This window comes from Macaca mulatta, chromosome 15, assembly GCF_049350105.2.
Source record: "Macaca mulatta isolate MMU2019108-1 chromosome 15, T2T-MMU8v2.0, whole genome shotgun sequence".
Taxonomy (NCBI): Eukaryota; Metazoa; Chordata; class Mammalia; order Primates; family Cercopithecidae; genus Macaca; species Macaca mulatta.
In genome coordinates this window covers 101,222,629-101,242,554 of record NC_133420.1, presented here as the reverse complement: position 1 = coordinate 101,242,554, position 19,926 = coordinate 101,222,629, and the positions used below count along the sequence as shown (strand labels likewise).

General features: G+C 39.2%; 1 protein-coding gene across 2 annotated transcripts in view; it reads right to left on the bottom strand.

The window, feature by feature from the left end:
- Positions 1-7,798: 7,798 nt before the first annotated feature.
- Positions 7,799-19,926, bottom strand: part of MAMDC2 (MAM domain containing 2) — a 171,412-nt gene continuing 159,284 nt past the window's right edge. The window contains exons 13-14 of one of the 2 annotated variants that reach the window (XR_001440120.3): positions 8,925-9,009; positions 7,799-8,794 (exon numbers count right to left, since the gene is read on the bottom strand). Coding sequence is in view for 1 of the 2 variants with exons in the window: in NM_001265965.2 (NP_001252894.1) it covers positions 8,730-8,794; positions 8,925-9,009 (150 nt within the window). In the remaining variant the exon portion in view is untranslated. 2 annotated transcript variants of the gene reach the window in all.

The window sequence follows — 19,926 nt, the reverse complement described above, 5'->3', positions numbered from 1 at the left end:
ATATTTAGGATAGTTAGCTCCTCTTGTTGAATTGATTCCTTTACCATATGTAATCCCCTTCTTCGTCTGTTTTGATCTTCGTTGGTTTAAGGTCTGTTTTATAAGAGATTCAGATTGCAGTCCTTGCTTTTTTTGTTTTGTTTTTTGTTTTTGTTTTTGTTTTGCTTTCCATTTGCTTGGTGAATCTCCATCCCTTTATTTTTAGCGTATGTGTGTCTTTGCACGTGAGATGGGTCTCCTGAATACAGCGCACTGATGGGTCTTGATTCTTTATCCAATTTGCCAGTCTGTGTGTTTTAACTGGGGTGTTTAGCCTGCTAATATTGTTATGTGTGAATTTGATTCTGTCATTATGATGCTAGCTGGTTATTTTGCTTATTAGTTGATGCAGTTTCTTCATAGCATTGATGGTCTTTACAATGTGGCATGGTTTGGCAGTGGCTGGTACCGATTGTTTCTTTCCATGTTTAGGGCTTTCTTCAGGAGCTGTTGTAAGGCAGGCCTGGTGGTGACAAAATCACTCAGCATTTGCTTGTCTGTAAAGGATTTTAATTCTCCTTTGCTTATGAAGCTTGGTTTGGCTGGATATGAAATTCTGGGTTGAAAATTCTTTTCTTTAAGAATGTTGAATATTGGCCCCCACTCTCTTCTGGCTTGTAGGGTTTCTGCTGAGAGATCAACTGTTAGTCTGATGGACTTCCCATTGTGGGTAACCTGATGTTTCTCTCTGGCTGCCCTTAACATTTTTTCCTTCATTTCAACCTTGGAAAATGTGATGATTATGTGTCTTGGGGTTTCTCGTCTCGAGGAGTATCTTTGTGGTGTTCTCTGTATTTTCTGAATTTGAATGTTGGCCTGTCTTGCTAGGTTGGGGACGTTTTCCTGGGTAATATGCTGAAGAGTGTTTTCTATCTTGGTTCCATTTTCCTTGTCACTTTCAGGTACACCAATCAAACGTAGATTTGGTCTTTTCAGAGTCCCATATTTCTTGGGGCTTTGTTCGTTTCTTTTCAGTCTTTTTTCTCTAATCTTGTCTTCTCACTTTATTTCATTGAGTTGATCTTCAATCTCTGATATCCTTTCTTCCACTTGATCGATTGGGCTTCACAAAGTTCTCGTCCTGTGTTTTTCAGCTCCATCAGGTCATTTATGTTCTTCTCTAAACTGGTTATTCTGGTTAGCAGTTTGTCTAACCTTTTCTCAAGGTTCTTATCTTCCATGCATTGGGTTAGAATATCCTCCTTTAGCTCGGTGGAGTTTGTTATTACCCACCTTCTGAAGCCTACTTCTGTCAACTCGTCAAACTCATTCTCCATCCAGTTTTGTTCCCTTGCTGGCGAGGAATTGTGATCCTTTGGAGGAGAAGAGATGTTCTGGTTTTTGGAATTTTCAGCCTTTTTGTATTGGTTTCTCCCCATCTTCATAGATTTATCTACCTTTGATCTTTGAAGTTGGTGACCTTCAGATGGGGTCTCTGAGTGGACGTCTTTTTTGTTGATGTTGATACTATTCCTCTGTGTTTGTTAGTTTTCCTTTTAACAGCCAGTCCCCTCTGCTGCAGGTATGCTGGAGTTTGCTGGAGTTCTACTCAGAACCTGTTTGCTTGGGTATCACCAGCGGTGGCTGCAGAACAGCAAAGATTGCTGCCTGTTCTTTCCTCTGGAAGCTTCCTCCCAGAGGGGCACCTGCTGGATGCCAGCCAGAGCTTTCCTGTATGAGGTGTCTGTTGGCCCCTACTGGGAGGTGTCTCCCAGTCAGGATACATGGGGGTCATGGACCCACTTGAGAAGGCAGGCTGTCCCTTATCAGAGCTTGAACGCTATGCTGGTAGATCTGCTGCTCTCTTCAGAGCTTGCAGGTAGGGACATTTTAGTCTGCTGAAGCTGCACTCAAAACCACCCCTTCTCCAACGTGCTTTGTCCCAGGGAGGTGGGGGTTTTATCTATAAGTGGGGGGTTTTATCTATAAGACTGGGGCTGCTGCCTTTTTTTCAGAGATGCCCTGCTCAGAGAGGAGGGAATCTAGAGAGGCAGTCTGGCTGCAGTGGCCTTGCTGAGCTGCGGTGGGCTCCGCCCAGTTCAGACTTCTGGGCGACTTTGTTTACACTGTGAAGGTAAAACTGCCTGCCTAAGCCTCAGCAATGGTGGATGCCCTTACCCCCAACAAGCTGGAGCATCCCAGGTCGAGCTCATACTGCTGTGCTGGCACAAGAATTTCAAGCTAGTGGATCTCAGCTTGCTGGGCTCCGTGAGGGTGGAACCTGCTGAGCCAGACCACTTGGCTCCCTGGCTTCAGCCCCCTTTCCAGGGGAGTGAACAGTTGTGTCTCGCTGGCATTCCAGGCACCACTGGGGGTATTAGAAAAAATCTCCTGTGGCTAGCTCGGTGTCTGCCCAAATGGCCACCAGTTTTGTGCTGTAAACTCAGGGCCCTGGTGGTATAGGGTGTAGGCACTGGAGGGAATCTCCTGGTCTGCAGGTTGTGAAGAACATGGGAAAAGCACAGTGTCTGGGCCTGAGTGCATGGTACAGTCCCTAATGGCTTTCCTTGGCTAGGAGAGGGAGTTCCCCAACCCCTTGCACTTTGCTGGTGAGGTGACACCCCATCCTGCTTCTGTTCCCCCAGCTTGGACTGCACCCACTGTCCAACCAGTCCCAGTGAAATGACTCAGGTACGTAAGTTGGAAATGCAGAAATTACCTGCCTTCTGCATGGATCTCAGTGGGAGCTGCAGACCGGAGCTGTTCCTGTTCGGCCACCTTGCCAGCAAAAATACCATGATTTCTTTCTTATCTGAAAATGACATTATTTTGTCCTCATTCTGGTTGAAGATTATTTCCTCTCAACATTTTAAAGCTCTTATTTCCCTGTCTTCTCACTTGCTTCATTATTGATGGGTTAGATTTTGTTTGATTTTCATTCCTTTGAGGTTCATCTGTCTTTTCATTTTGGTTGCATTTTTCTCTTTGATTTTGGTATTCCATAATTTCGTAATGTGTTTAGGTATAGATTTATTTTTTATATTGCTCAGAATTTACTGAACTTCATGATTTTGAACATTTTTATCTATAATCAATTCTGCAACAGTCTCAAATATTCTCCCTTTGAGCATTACCTCTCCCCCACTCTTTTTCTGTCACTGATTTCAATACATTGACTCTCATTCCTATTCTTCATATTTTCCATTTCTTGATCTCTCTGTGCTGTAGTCTGCTTTATTACCTTGTATTCCAGTTCATCATTCTCTTTCTATTAGATATGCCTAATTGCTTGTTTGCCTTTCACACTGAATTTTTAATTTTATGACTATTATTTATTATATGTAGAAGTTCTATTCAGTTTTTAAAAAATCCACCTGCTGGGTAGATTTGCTGGGTGCAGTGGCATGTGCCTATAGTCCCAGCGACTTGAAAGGCTGAGGCAGGAGGATCATGTAAGCCCAGAGTTTCAGGCTATAGTGCACCATGATCGTGCCCATGGATAGCCACTGTACTCCAGTCTGGGCAACATAGTAAGACTCTCTCTCAAAAAAAAAAAAAACATGAAAACAAAAACTACCTGCATTTTCATAGAGTATTGCCTTTGTTATATATTTTTCTCTAATCATTTAAAAAATACTTATTTTAAAGTGTCTACTAACAATTTTCATCTTATGAAGTCTTGGGTATATAATTCTTCGTTTCTTGACAGCTCATTTTTGCTGTTAGTGGATTCTTTCACTAAATGTTCTGTAGTTTTGGACTGTGAGTCTTTCTTCAGTGCAGTTTTATATGTGTGAACTGTGCACAGCCTAGGTTGAGTGCACGGCCCCCTAAAGAATTTTATATTAATTTCAGCCAGGTGCCCCAAGAATATCACTAGCCAGGGACATATTCTCACGTTAAACTTCGAGCTTGTGGATTCCCAGATCATGAGGGCAGGGTAAGTTTGCACTCTAAATTTGTGTAATATAATTAGGAATTCTCAAGGAAGAACTCCTATACCCCACGCCACTGTCTAAATGGAGAAGAGTTGGCATCCTAACAATCTCCCTGTGCTGAAGGAAGATTTTTATTTTTATTTTATTGTCTGGATTTACCCTTTTAGTAAAAATGTAGCTCTTCAAGAGTCTTGGATTTATTTATGAAGTCTCTGTTCTATCCTCCCCACCCCTTGGCAGGCTCTTTCCTGATCCCTTTATGGTTTAAGAGCCTAAGCCCCCAGATTACCAAGACTGACAACCTCCCTCCAGGTAGCTATAGCATCAGCTTGTGTACTTATATCTCTGCTTTTCAGTTCTCTTTTTCAAAGCAGAGGAGGGGTTTCAGAGGGTAGCTGGACATTTCCCTTACTTTCTTACCAGCTTAGGTATTCATTTACAATAAAGGTCGTCAAATTTCACCAAGAATTTTTAAATGTTTTGTCTTGTGTATGTGTACACATGTGTATGGGGGAATGGGGCAGCGTTGAGATAATTCATTTTGCCACATAGAATACCTTCATATTCTCAAGCATATATATCTTGCCATGTTTATTTTTTGAATAAGCAATATGTTTATATGATATCAGTAGGTATACATTGTGATGTTTCACTCACCTGCCTTTACGTATCTGTTTTCCATTTCCCCCCCCACCCTTTCTTGCCATATTTTTTTTATAGTCAATGGAGCTTTTGATTTGGGTTTGAATTCACCACGTATTTTTAAATATACACGGTGCAGCCAGGTTCATTTATGAAATGTTAGAGGCTTGGATTATCTGGGGAGAGTAATGTCCAGACAAATATATTAAAATGACCAATGAAATTGTAATGGATCAAAGAGCACCATTATATTCCTTGTGATTTTTGAAACCCACATGCATGTTTGTACTAAATGAAATGCTTTTACTAAGCATTTGTTTCTTTAATCCAGAAATCTTTTGAGTATGCTAGGCAGTGGGGATACAAAACTGAGTAAGCAAGCATTCTTGAGGAGATAAACAAGAAGTTAGGTTTAGCAATGATACATTTTGCTAGGGGTAAGTGGGATTTTACTAGGGGCAAGTGGAGTGGGAAGAACACAGGGGAGAGCATTACCCAGCTACTAGTCAAAATGAGTTGTACTGTGAGTAATAAAGAAAAAGATGATAAAATGGCAAGATTATATGTTTGTTTTATCCTTAAGATGGCACTATAAACTCACAATTCCTTCACAGAAAAAGAATACATAAAAATCACCATGATTTATCTGAAATTTCACTGAAACCTTATAAACTAGAATGGCTTGTGTGTGTCTGAGACTGTTATAGGTGCTCATATTATTCTCATTTAATCTTTGCAGCAACCCTAAGAAGCAGGAATAAGTCTTTGCCCCATTTTGCAGACTAAGAAAAGGAGTGGGAGTGGGTGTAAGTGACTTGCCTTCAGTCACATAGCTTGTAAGTGGCAGACCCGAGATTTAAAAGGACAGTGTAAATCCAGAAGCAGTGTCCTTAATCACTGTGCTGTATTACCTCTCTATAGTAATCCATATGTTGAAAATCCAGTGTCATTAAAATTATTAGTTACAGAAACTCAGTTTTTTGTGTTTGTTTTTTTTTTTTTTTTTCCCCCAGTTCTGGTTAAATCACACAAGGAAACATTGCCCTGGCATGAGACCAAGAAGTCACAGAGCCCAGGTCTTAGCCTTCAGAGTGTGAAAGAAGACATGAAGGCATCAGGGACACTGTGCAAGTGGGTGCTGTTGGTTTCCACTGCTCTCTCCAGACTGCAGCCAGGAGGCTGCCTCTGCCCTGCCAGGTCAGATGCCCCCCGGAGGCCCTCCCATAGCACCCTGGGCTTATGGCCATTTTGTATTTAGCACTCCAAACAGTGTTTACTGGTTTATCTCTCTCTCTTCCTCACTAATCTGTGGGCATTTTTGTAACCTCCATGCTCAGTACAATGCCTGGAGCATAGAGTTCTCTAGAAATCTTTGTTGAACCTTTTCTTCCTCCATATTAAACCAAACCCTGCATCACAGGCACTATTTTCTCAGTATTCAGTTCTTCACTCCCTTCTATACACAAATAATCTCCATCCTAGACAGGAAATTATAGAAGAGAAGGCAATCTGTGTGAGAAAGCAATTTCCATTTGAAGCACTTGTATGTTTAGGTGCTGCTGAGAATTGGAATAAAAGCCAACACTGGGCTTAAATTGTTAAGCAGTATCTATTAGCTAGCATTTCTTCTCCCTGGGCATTTCTAAATCTGAGAAACCTATACTGTGCTTACTATCCTTTCCATGTATTCATCCAGGTGAAATATAGTTAAAACGAAGGTGAAATATAGTTGAAATGAATGCCAAGGGCAACCTGGAAAGGGAAAAGAAGCATCAAACAATTGAATTTTGTCAAAGGAGCATAAATGAGGAAAGGTGAGTTAAGCAGCTCACTATCCACCTCTTTTTTTTCTCTTAGATTAACTTCAGGTTGTTTCTCAGCAACAACTGGTAATAATTACCTCCTTTTCTGCCCCAAGCCAATATCTGGTACCCCAACCCCCACCTCTTTTCCCCCAATTTCCAAAGTTGGCATCTCTAGTAGGATTCCTGGTTTAGCAACCTTAGAAGCAATTTTGGTAGCCAATAAATCCTCTTGAAAGAGGGAAACTTAGAATCTTTGCCTAGAGTGTAAATTGACATTGAGGATGGAGCTGGTAGGAGAGCTATCACGTTCAGGAGGCGACCTTGTAAGGATAAGAACACAGATGTGGCAGCGAAACAGACTCTTTGAAAAATGTCTGAAAATAGTATTCAACACATGTTAGCTGTGATTATTACTATGGATTTATGTCACCAGCAAGGAGGCTGTTGAATGACTTTTATTTACTCACTACATATTATAACCCCCTTACTAGGTAGCAGATACTGTGTTGAGTCTTGAAGATACAATCTTCACTCCTTAATTCAGCAAATGTAACTGTAGCTCTGGACAAAAACAGTGCTTTGGAGGAATTATGCCTGGCCTAGTATGCAGCTGAGTAGGTCAACATCTTGAAATCTTCCTTCCCCGATGTTTCAGCTCTGTTTAGGAATTTCCTTCACTATAGGCAATTAATCATAAATAGAATTTGATTTGCAAAATTTTATTATAAAATTTTATTTTCTCCATAAACCTCAGGATATGTATCTTGTGTAGCTGAGAATTTTTTGTTTTCTTTGCATTCAGAAAGATAAAGCTCTTAACAGATTAATTTATGAGTTTGGACACTCTTGAGTGGGAAACCCTCCCAACTTCAGGGAAACAATGGACTTTTGGCTACACAAAGTAGTTAAGAGGTATGAGCCTTTGAATCAGACCAGACTCTTAAATTCCTCCGTTTAACAGATACAAAATCGTGAGTAATTTCTTCACTCTTTTGAGACTGTTTCCTTATCTGTGAAAGAGCTAAAATATTTCCATCTTACCGAAGCAGGAAAGACATTCATTCAAGTATTTTTTTGTTGCACACTTACTATTCCAGACACTTTCTAGGTACTGAGAATACCAAAGTAAACAAAACAGCAAGAAATCTTGTACTCTGTTAGGATATGAGTTTACATTCTAATGAGATAAAAAATTGAGATTGTCTATGTGAAATAAAGCACGCTATAAAAATTATTGTATCCGTGGAGAAAAGGAAAATTAAGAGAAAAAAGTAATAATTATTGTATTAATGTATAGAGTGCTTATGTCACTAATAAAAGACTTAAGCATTTTGTTGTGGCAGAGTAGAGATTCAAATTAGAATCTGTAGTTATGTAGTGAAGATACTCTGATGAAGACAAATAATATAGAAATGAGTTAATTGCTAGTGAAAGGATTTTCAAATTATTTTTATTAGGTAATTTTATAATTTCATAATAGCTGTTAGGATACACAAACATATATATACAATTTTCTAAATAAGTAAATAAAAAGCAGTTTAGTATATCTGCCTGAATGTGTAGTATTCAAAATCTTACCAAAACATTTATTATAAAAATCAGTAAAATTGTTTAACACATTTATAAAAATTGCTGGGTATGTATACATAAACATTTTAAGCTTGCTTTACAAAAAAGTTCAATTTCTATTCATGTGCGCATAGTGACTTCAAAGGTAGTTCAAAGGGGGAATAAAGAAGGTAGCATTGCCTTGTAATACATCATTAATTAATACTGACTTACCTTTGGACATTCATGAAAAATCCTTTGTTATCACATATGGTGAAAATATTAAAAATTAATACTCCATTTCTATGAATAAAACATAGAAAAGAAGACTTTATTTTTCCAGACTAACTCATTAGCATGAAAGACTGCATTCATTCTGCAGATATTACTGACACCCCATATTATTTACTTTAAAAATATTTACGATACTTAAAATTCAAAAGGAAACCCGCAAGACCTATTTTTCTCCCAATACATTCACTGAATGCAGATTTAAATGAGCGCATCTCATTTTGATTGTGCCCTTTGTGTACTTTAAAATGACTACAATATAGTACATTTGTATTTTTAACTGGTACCAAAATTAAGATGAATGATCTATGCAAAACCAGTAGCCTGTATTTCTAGTAACAGTTGTCATATGCAAAAAGAAAAAGCCCTGAGTCAGTATGTTTTTGCAAAAGTAATGAAGGAGGGTGCTCTAAAGTCATTTTATAACTTATAAAATTGTTAAGACTGTCCAGTATTCATTTGCTTTGTTTTCATTTTGATTGAAGAGGTATGATTTTTGTCTAGTTAATCCAATTCAGATCATTTCTTAATACTCAATTTCATTTAAGTCCTCAGAATGTCCTGATGATTGTTGAGTTGTATCTTCCATTTCTGTCAGGAAAGACAAATATACAATAACAGTATTTATTATAGAAAAACATTTAATTTGTATTCTTGTAGTTTGAAACAGTATCGCAAAGTCCATTTTCAATCAAGCTTATATAATTGGGATAAATATTACCTCCACAGGGTCCTGCCTGAAATTTAACGTCATCAATGGCGATATCACTTCTTATCGATACTCCTCGAATGGCTTCAAAAATAATCTGAAAGAATAATATGTTTGAATTTAGAAATAGAATCATCCTGATAATACAGTGCTGGTCAGGGCAAATCCAGGCTTTGTAGATATGAAAACTTAGATTGCTCTTGAGGATCCCTTTAAGGAAAAGGATACCAAATTACAAATTGAAATCTAGAGATTAAAGATAATATTTATTTGGAATTTAAAGAAACAATAAATTACTGAAGCCTTGAAGATTCAGGTCCCTGTCTTCTGAGATCTCTTTACCAATTTCCCAGAAATCCTTGCCTAGAAATGCTTCCTGGTGGTAACCTGGTTTCCTCTTCCCAGTTGGAACACTCTGCTCCCAGCATCCCCCAGCACTCACAAAGGGTCTGTGAAAGTGAGGTGCTCAGAAACTTAAATTTCCCATAGCACTCCATAAATCTACGTCTGATACTGCTACTAGGTGGAAACATTTAATATGACTGATGATACCATGTGTGAACAGAAAAGTATAATAATGAAGTTTACCAAAGATAAGGGTTCACTTATGTTAAATACCACAACATCAAAGACACAGCTCAGGCAGAGGAGAGAATCCGTTTTATAACTTTAGATTCTGAGAAGAAAATAACTGATCAGATATTGTGGTTGTAGGAAAAATAGATTACTTAACCAGCTCTAAGGCTGTCTCAACAATGGTTAATAAATTACTGAATGGTCCACGGAGGCCCATGGATAATGAAAGTTGTTCAGAAGACGCATTTGCTCTATTCATTTTATAAGCAAATGAGTCTTCCTTGGAGTAGTGTATAATTTAAATTAAATTTTTAAAAGCCCATAAATTTTATTTAAACCCTCCCTAAAATTAAAACAAAGAACATAAATTAATTAATACGTTTATAAAGTTACTTGAAATTAATGTTTCAAAGAAGCTTTAATGACAGACTAGTGGCAAAATACTGTTAATAAAAATTCTTTTTTTTTTTTTATTATACTTTAAGTTCTAGGGTACATGTGCACAACGTGCAGGTTTGTTACATATGCATACATATGCCATGTTGGTGTGCTGCACCCATTAACTCATCATTTACATTAGGTATATCTCCTAATGCTATCCCTCCCCCCGCCCCCACAATAGGACTCGGTGTGTGATGTTCCACTTCCTGTGTCCAAGTGATCTCATTGTTCAGTTCTCACCTATGAGTGAGAACTTGCGGTATTTGGTTTTCTGTTCTTGCGATAGTTTGCTGAGAATGATGGTTTCCAGCTGCATCCATGTCCCTGCAAAGGACACGAACTCATCCTTTTTTATGGCTGCATAGTATTCCATGGTGTATATGTGCCACATTTTCTTAATCCAGTCTGTCACTGATGGACATTTGGGTTGATTCCAAGGCTTTGCTATTGTGAATAGTGCCACAATAAACATACATGTGCATGTGTCTTTATAGCAGCATGACTTATAATTCTTTGGGTATATCCCCAGTAATGGGATGGCTGGGTTAAATGGTATTTCTAGTTCTAGATCCTTGAGGAATCGCCACACTGTGTTCCACAATGGTTGAACTAGTTTACAGTTCCACCAACAGTGTAAAAGTGTTCCTATTTCTCCACATCCTCTCCAGCACCTGTTGTTTCCTGATTTTTTAATGATTGCCATTCTAACTGGTGTGAGATGGTATCTCATTGTGGTTTTGATTTGCATTTCTCTGATGGCAAGTGATGACAAGTATTTTTTCATGTGTCTGTTGGCTGTATGAATGTCTTCTTTTGAGAAGTGTCTGTTCATATCCTTTGCCCACTTTTTGATGGTGGTGTTTGTTTTTTTCTTGGAAATTTGTTTGACTTCTTTATAGGTTCTGGATATTAGCCCTTTGTCAGATAGGTAGATTGCAAAAATTTTCTCCCATTCTGTAGGTTGCCTGTTCACTCTGATGGTGGTTTCTTTTGCTATGCAGAAGCTCTTTAGTTTAATTAGATCCCATTTGTCAATTTTGGCTTTTGTGGCTGTTGCTTTTGGTGTTTTAGACATGAAGTCCTTGCCCATGCCTATGTCCTGAATGGTATTACCTAGGTTTTCTTCTAGGGTTTTTATGGTTTTAGGTCTAACATTTAAGTCTCTAATCCATCTTGAATTAATTTTTGTATAAGGAGTAAGGAAAGCATCCAGTTTCAGCTTTCTACTTATGGCTAGCCAATTTTCCCAGCACCATTTATTAAATAGGGAATCCTTCCCCCATTTCTTGTTTTTGTCAGGTTTGTCAAAATTCAGATGGTTGTAGATGTGCGATATTATTTCTGAGGGCTCTGTTCTGTTCCATTGGTCTATATCTCTGCTTTGGTACCAGTACCATGCTGTTTTGGTTACTGTAGACTTGTAGTATAGTTTGAAGTCAGGTAGCATGATGCCTCCAGCTTTGTTCTTTTGGCTTAGGATTGTCTTGGCAATGCGGGGACTTTTTTGGTTCCATATGAACTTTAAAGCAGTTTTTTCCAATTCTGTGAAGAAACTCATTGGTAGCTTGATGGCGTTGGCATTGAATCTATAAATTACCTTGGGCAGTATGGCCATTTTCACAATATTGATTCTTCCTACCCATGAGCATGGTATGTTCTTCCATTTGTTTGTGTTCTCTTTGATTTCACTGAGCAGTGGTTTGTGGTTCTCCTTGAAGAGGTCCTTTACATCCCTTGTAAGTTGGATTCCTAGGTATTTTATTCTCTTTGAAGCTATTGTGAATGGGAGTTCATTCATGATTTGGCTCTCTGTTTGTGTGTTACTGGTGGATAAGAATGCTTGTGATTTTTGCACATTTATTTTGTATCCTGAGACTTTGCTGAAGTTGCTTATCAGCTTAAGGAGATTTGGGGCTGAGACAATGGCGTTTTCTAAATATACAATCATGTCATCTGCAAACAGGGACAATTTGACTTCTTTTCCTAACTGAATACCCTTTATTTCTTTCTCTTGTCTGATTGCCCTAGCCAGGATTTCCAACAGTATGTTGAATAGGAGTGGTGAGAGAGGGCATCCCTGTCTTGTGCCAGTTTTCAAAAGGAATGCTTCCAGTTTTTGCCCATTCAGTATGATATTGGCTGTGGGTTTGTCATAAATAGTCTTATTATCTTGAGATATGTTCCATCAATACCGAATTTATTAAGAGTTTTTAGCATGAAGTGCTGTTGAATTTTGTCAAAGACCTTTTCTGCATCTATTGAGATAATCATTTGGTTTTTGTCTTTGGTTCTGTTTATATGCTGGATTACGTTTATTGATTTGCATATGTTGAACCAGCCTTGCATCCCAGGGATGAAGCCCACTTAATCATGGTGGATAAGCTTTTTGATGTGCTACTGGATTCGGTTTGCCAGTATTTTATTGAGGATTTTTGCATCGATGTTCATCAGGGATATTGGTCTAAAATGCTTTTTTGTTGTACCTCTGTCAGACTTTGGTATCAGGATGATGTTGGCCTCATAAAATGAGTTAGGGAGGATTCCCTCTTTTTCTGTTGATTGGAATAGTTTCAGAAGGAATGGTACCAACTCCTCCTCTGGTAGAATTCGGCTGTGAATCCATCTGGTCCTGGACTTTTTTTGGTTGGTAGGCTATTAACTGTTGCCTCAATTTCAGAGCCTGCTATTGGTCTATTCAGGGATTCAACTTCTTCCTGGTTTAGTCTTGGGAGAGTGTAAGTGTCCAGGAAATTATCCATTTCTTCTAGGTTTTCTAGTTTATTTGCGTAGAGGTGTTTATAGTATTCTCTGATGGTAGTTTGTATTTCTGTGGGGTCAGTGGTGATATCCCCTTTATCATTTTTTATTGCGTCTATTTGATTCTGCTCTCTTTTCTTCTTTATTAGTCTTGCTAGCAGTCTATCAATTTTGTTGATCTTTTCAAAAAACCAGCTCCTGGAGTCATTGATTTTTTGGATGGTTTTTTGTTTGTCTGTCTCCTTCAGTTCTGCTCTGATCTTAGTTATTTCTTGCCTTCTGCTAGGTTTTAAATGTGTTTTCTTTTGCTTCTCTAGTTCTTGTAATTGTGATGTTAGGGTGTCAATTTTAGATCTTTCCTGCTTTCTCTTGATTTAGTGCTATAAATTTCCCTCTACACACTGCTTTAAATGTGTCCCAGAGATTCTGGTATGTTGTATCTTTGTTCTCATTGGTTTCAAAGAACATCTTTATTTCTGCCTTCATTTCGTTATGTACCCAGTAGTCATTCAGGAGCAGGTTGTTGAGTTTCCATGTAGTTGAGTGGTTTTGATTGAGTTTCTTAGTCCTGAGTTCTAGTTTGATTGCACTGTGGTCTGAGAAACAGTTTGTTATAATTCCTGTTCTTTTACATTTGCTGAGGAGTGCTTTACTTCCAACTATGTGGTCAATTTTGGAATAAGCGTGATGTGGTGCTGAGAAGAATGTATATTCCGTTGATTTGGGGTGGAGAGTTCTGTAGATGTTTATTAGGTCCACTTGGTGCAGAGTTGAATTCAATTCCTGGATGTCCTTGTTGACTTTCTGTCTTGTTGATCTGTCTAATGTTGATAGTGGGATGTTAAAGTCTCCCATATTGTATGGGAGTCTAAGTCTCTTTGTAAGTCTCTAAGGACTTGCTTTATGAATCTGGGTGCTCCTGTATTGGGTGCATATATATTTAGGATAGTTAGCTCTTCCTGATGAATTGATCCCTTTACCATTATGTAATGGCCTTCTTTGTCTGTTTTGATCTTTGATGATTTAAAGTCTGTTTTATCAGAGACTAGGATTGCAATCCCTGCTTTTTTTTGTTTTCCATTTGTTTGGTAGATCTTCCTCCATCCCTTTATTTTGAACCTGTGTGTGTCTCTGCATGTGAGATGGGTCTCCTGAACACAGCAAACTGATGGGTCTTGACTCTTTATCCAATTTGCCAGTCTGTGTCTTTTAATTGGACCATTTAGTCCATTTACATTTAAGGTTAATATTTTTATGTGTGAACTTGATCCTGTCATTATGATATTAGCTGGTTATTTTGCTCACTAGTTGATGTCGTTTCTTCCTAGCATCGATGGACTTTACATTTTGACATGTTTTTGCAATGGCTGGTACCTGTTGTTCCTTTCCATGTTTAGTGCTTCCTTCAAGATCTCTTATAGGGCAGGCCTTGTGGTGACAATCTCTAAGCATTTGCTTGTCTGTGAAGGATTTTATTTCTCCTTCACTTATGAAACGTAGTTTGGCTGGATATGAAATTCTGGGTTGAAAATTCTTTTCTTTAAGAATGTTGAATATCGGCCCCCACTCTCCTCTGGCTTGGAGAGTTTCTGCCGAGAGATCTGCTGTTAGTCTGATGGGCTTCCCCTTTGTGTGTAACCCGACGTTTCTCTCTGGCTGCCCTTAACATTTTTTCCTTCATTTCTACTTTGTTGAATCTGACAATTATGTGTCTTGGAGTTGCTCTTCTTGAGGAGTATCTTTGTGGTGTTCTCTGTATTTCCTGAATTTGAATGTTGTCCTGCCTTACTAGGTTGAGGAAGTTCTCCTGGATGATATCTTGCAGAGTGTTTTCCATCTTGGTTCCATTTTCCCCGTCACTTTCAGGCACACCAATCAGATGTAGATTTGGTCTTTTCACATAATCCTGTTTTTCTTGGAGGCTTTGTTCATTTCTTTTTACTCTTTTTTTCTCCACACTTCTCGCTTCGTTTCATTCATTTGAAAGTCAGTCGCTGATAGTCTTTCTTTCAGATGATCGAGTTGGTTACTGAAGCTTGTGCATTTGTCACGTAGTTCTTGCATTATGGTTTTCATCTCTATTGGTTCTTTTAAGGACTTCTCTACATTGATTATTCTAGTTAGCCATTCGTCAAATCTTTTTTCAAGCTTTTTAGTTCCTTTGCACTGGTTACGTAGTTCCTTTGCACTGGTTACGTAGTTCCTTCTTTAGCTCTGAGACGTTTGATCGACTGAAGCCGCCTTCTCTCAGCTCATCAAAGTCATTCTTCGTCCAGCTTTGTTCCGTTGCTGGTGATGAGCTGCATTCCTTTGGAGGGGAATTGCGCTCTAATTTTTTGAATTTCCAGCTTTTCTGCACTGCTTTTTCCCCATCCTTGTGGTTTTATCTGCCTATGGTCTTTGATGATGGTGACGTACTGATGGGGTTTTGGTGTGGATGTCCTTTCTGTTTGTTAGTTTTCCTTCTAACAAGCAGGACCCTCTGCTGTAGGTCTGTTGGAGTTTGCTTGAGGTCCACTCTAGACCCTGTTTGCCTGGGTATCAGCAGCAGAGGCTGCAGAAGATAGAATATTGCTGAACAGCAAGTGTTGCTGTCTGATTCTTGCTCTGGAAGCTTCGTCTCAGGGGTGTACACTGTCGTGTGAGGTGTGAGGTGTCAGTCTGCACCTAGTGGGGGAATATCTCCCAGTTAGGCTACTCAGGGATCAGGGACCCACTTGAGCAGGCAGTCTGTCCATTTTCAGATCTCAACTTCCGTGCTGGGAGATCCACTGCTCTCTTCAAAGCTGTCAGACAGGGACGTTTACCTCTGCCGAGGTTTCTGCTGCTTTTTGTTTACCTATGACCTGTCCCCAGAAGAGGAGTCTACAGAGGCTGGCCAGCCTCCTTGAGCTGTAGTGGGCTCCACCCAATTCAAGCTTCCCGGGAGCTTTGTTTACCTACTTTAGCCTCAGCAATGGCAGGCGCCCCTCCCCCAGCCTTGCTGCCACCTTGCAGTTAGATCTCAGACTGCTGTGCTAGCAATGAGGGAGGCTCCGTGGGCGTGGGACCCGCTAGGTCAGGTGTGGGATATAATCTCCTGATGTGCCGTTTGCTAAGACCCTTGGTAAAGCGCAGTATTAGGATGGGAGTTACCCGAATTTCCAGGTGTTGTGTGTCTCAATTTCCTTTGGCTAGCAAAAGGAATTCCCTTCCCCCTTGCACTTCCCAGGTCTCGCCCTCCTTCAGCTCTTGCTGGTCAGGCTGCACCTGCGGACCAGAGCCAACTGTCTGACACGACCCAGTGAGATGAACCCAGTACCTCAGTTGAAATTGCAGAAATCACCCGTCTTCTGTGTCGCCCCTGCTGGGAGCTGGAGGCTGGAGCTGTTCCTATTTGGCCATCTTGGGCACACCTCCCTGTTTATAAAAATTCTAAGGTCCAACTTGTGATGGTGTATTTTAGGTGTCAACTTGACTGGGTTAAGGGATACCCACATCGCTGGTAAAGTATTATTTCTCAGTATGTATGTGAGGGTGTTTCTGAAAGAGATTGGCGTTCGAATTGGTGGACTGAGAAAGGAAGATCTGTCTTCACCCAGTGTGAGTGGGGACTATCAGATTGCTTGAGGATGCAGATAGAACAAAAAGGCAGAGGAGAAGCAAGTTTTCTCTCTCTTCTGTAACTGGGACACCCATCTGCTTCTGCCCTTGGACATCAGAACTCTTCAGAAGTTCTTCAGTCTTCAGACTTCTGGAACTTCAGACACTGGAATACCAGTGGCACCCTAGTTCTCAGGCCTTTGGTTACAGACTAATAGTTATACCATCGGCTTCTCTAGTTCTCAGGCCTTGGGATTTGGACTGAGCTATGGTACCAGCTTTCCTGGTTCTCCAGCTTATATGTAGCATATTATGGGACATCTCAGCCTTCATAATTATATGAACCAATTTCCTTAATACATCCCCTTTCATCTCTCTCTCTCTGTCTCTCTCACCTTCTGTGTCTGTCTCTCTGTTTCTCTCTCCTCTATTGGTTCGGTTTCTCTGGAGAATCCTGATTAATACACAACCCTAAATGAGAATCCAAATAAATGGCAAGAAGAGGGAAAAAAATGTCCTAACACATCTAGATAGGAGTGCAGATAATAAGACTTTTGGTTCTCTGAACAACAATAAAATCTGGTTTTTTTGGCCTTCAAGTCTGTAATGAAAAGAATAATAAACAAAATTACCTGAAGGAATTATATTCTGAATAGTCTATGATTTGGCCAAACACTTGATTTTATACAACTTTCTCCTCTGAATTGTCTTAGTACAGTAGTGATCACCATTTTATAGTACTATGATTTCCCCCTTGTATTATAAATATGTAGGAATACCTCTTCTTTTTCTACATTGACAATAGGATTAAGCCGACTTATCTTTGCACTTTAAGACTAACCAAATCTATCCAAATCAAATAGCTACTGAACAAATACTTGTTTATTTAGATAATAAACATAACAAAGGTAGGATTAAATAAGATAATATATGTCCTTGGTTCCCAAAGTGTGTGCTGAGGTACCCCAGGGTGCCCAAGTACATTCACGGGGTGCTGTAGATAGTTTGAAATTTTAAGGGAAACAAGGCAGTATTCAATACTTAGCAGACACCATGTGAACTGCTAGCTCAAGGTCAAAGTTTTAACATGGGATTGACCTATATTCCTTTTGATAATATGTCTTCATTGAGCTGAGTTTTTTGGTAGCTGCTGCAATTAAAAGCAAGCATTGTGTAGAAATCAATGTGGAACATAAAATAAGGGTAGTGTATCCAATCTGATTCCAAGTTGGGAAGTTTGTGCCCAACAGGTATATACATTCTATTAGTACATAATTTTGGTTAAGAATTAGATAAAATATTTTTATTTTAAGTATTTTTTTCAAAAGGCTACTAAGTTGTTAGAACATAAATACTGAAGTTTTTTGAATCCAAATAATATATGAAACTGTTAGGTGTTTCTTTTGGTCTTGGGGCACCAAGAAAAAATTACTATGGGCATCATAAACTGGAAATTGTGGAGACCTGAGCCTTTTTTTTTTTTTTTTTTTTTTTTTTTTGAGACAGAGTCTTGCTCTCAGACTGGAGTGCAGTGGTGGGATCTCAACTCACTGCAACCTCTGCCTCCTGGGCTCAAGTGATCCTCCTGCCTCAGGCGCCCAAGTAGCTGGGGCTATAGGCATGCACCACCACACCTGGCTAATTTTTGTATTTTTAGAGGACACAGGGTTTTGCCATGCTGCCCAGGCTGGTCTCAAACTCCTGGGCTCAAGAAATCCCCCCACTTCAGCCTCCCAAAGTGCTGGGATTATAGGTGTGAGCCACCACACCTGGCCAACTTGAGTCTTAGCTGAGTATGCAGTGCATAGAAATTCCTAGTAACTGTTAGGCAGTATAATTAATAATATGACGGATGTAAATATTTCAGTAAGCTGGGAATTTGTATAACACTTTATTTCAATGGCATCAAAATCTAAGAAATCAAGGAGGAAAAGTCATGAAAGTGGGGGAGGAGCGGCAATCAAGGAATCCAAAGGAAATAGAATGATTTTGTGCTTTTGATCAATAGTGAGTCAGTTTCTGCTTAGCACTAATAAATCCCTTAGGAGGGAGCATGATTAAAAATTTGCCATTTGATGCATTTCTTTTTCCCATAGGGATAATCTAATGAGTGGAATGCCTTCAGGAGGCCACCCACATACTATCCCCAAAGGATCAATCTCAAATGGCAGCAGTACTACCACACTCTAAATAACATCTCTACCTGCCCACTCCCATTGATGCTGTACACATTTACTTCCCTAACTCTGTTCTCTTCCCTGAACTCATCTCATATCCTATTATTTACTTATACCCATTTGGATTTCTAATAGACATAAAAAACTTAACATTTCCCCCCAGGAGTCTATTAATTTTCTTCCTGCACACACTGTCCTTACTCCAGGTCTGCTCTGTCTCAAGTCTTCCTCATCTCAGTAAATGATATCTGAATTCATTATAGCAATTGCTTAGGCCAAAAGCTTTGGAGTCATCTTGATATCTCCCTTTCCCTCAGACTCCACATTCTATACATAAGACGTCTTGTGGGCTTCTGATGACATCTGCTCACCTCTGCTGCATAGCCTATGCCACCACTCCTTTTGCCAGGACTACTGCAGCAGCCCCCGAAGTCTCCTTGTCCCATTACAGTATACTTTTCACATAGTAGCTGGAGTGATCACTTCAAAATCAGATATTACTTTAAAGCTGTATGATGACTTCTTACCGCTTTTGGGATAAATTTCAAACTCTACCACATCTTCTAAGGATTTTCATGATTATCACAATACTTCTTTGACCTCACCACCTGATCAACTTGACTTCTTCTTCCTCTTATTTCCCCTCCTCTTATTTTTAATTGATAAATCACAATTTTATACCTTTATGGGGTACCATGTGATATTTATTATGTATATACATAAGCACACAAAATGTGGGATGATTAAATCAAGCTAATTAACATATCCATCACCTCACTTATTTATCACTTTTTGTGGTAAGATGTGAAGTCTACTCTCTTATTTTGAAATATGCAATACATTATTGACTACAGTCATCCTCTGTTCAACAGATCTCAAAAATATATTCCTCCTGTTTATCTGAAACTTGTAGCCTTTGACCAACAACTCCCCATTCCCTCCTCCTGCTTCCCCCAGCCTCTGGTAACCATCATTCTACTGTCTACTTCATGAGCTCAGTTTCAGCTTGACTTTTTCATAGCACTTATTATCTGATGTTACACACTCTCTCTCTCTATATATATACACATTCATATATATACATACACATATATACATATGTGTATATACATATACACACATATATGTATGTGTGTATGTGTATATATACGTATATTCATATATGCATATATACACACCCATGTATATACATACACACACATATATATATATGTATGTATTTGTTGTTTGTTTGGCTTGATTTTTTTTTAGAGACAAGGTCTCAATATGTTGCCAGGCTGATATCAAACTCCTGGCCTCAAGCAATCGTCCCACCTTGGCCTCCCAAAGTGCTGGAATTACAGATATGAGCCACTGTGCCCAGCCTTGGCTTGCATTTTCTACCTCCTCCCCACTAGAATGTAAACTCCAAACAAATAAGAACTTTATATATTATATTCATTGCAGTATCTTCAGCACCTAGAATAGCAAATGGACAATAC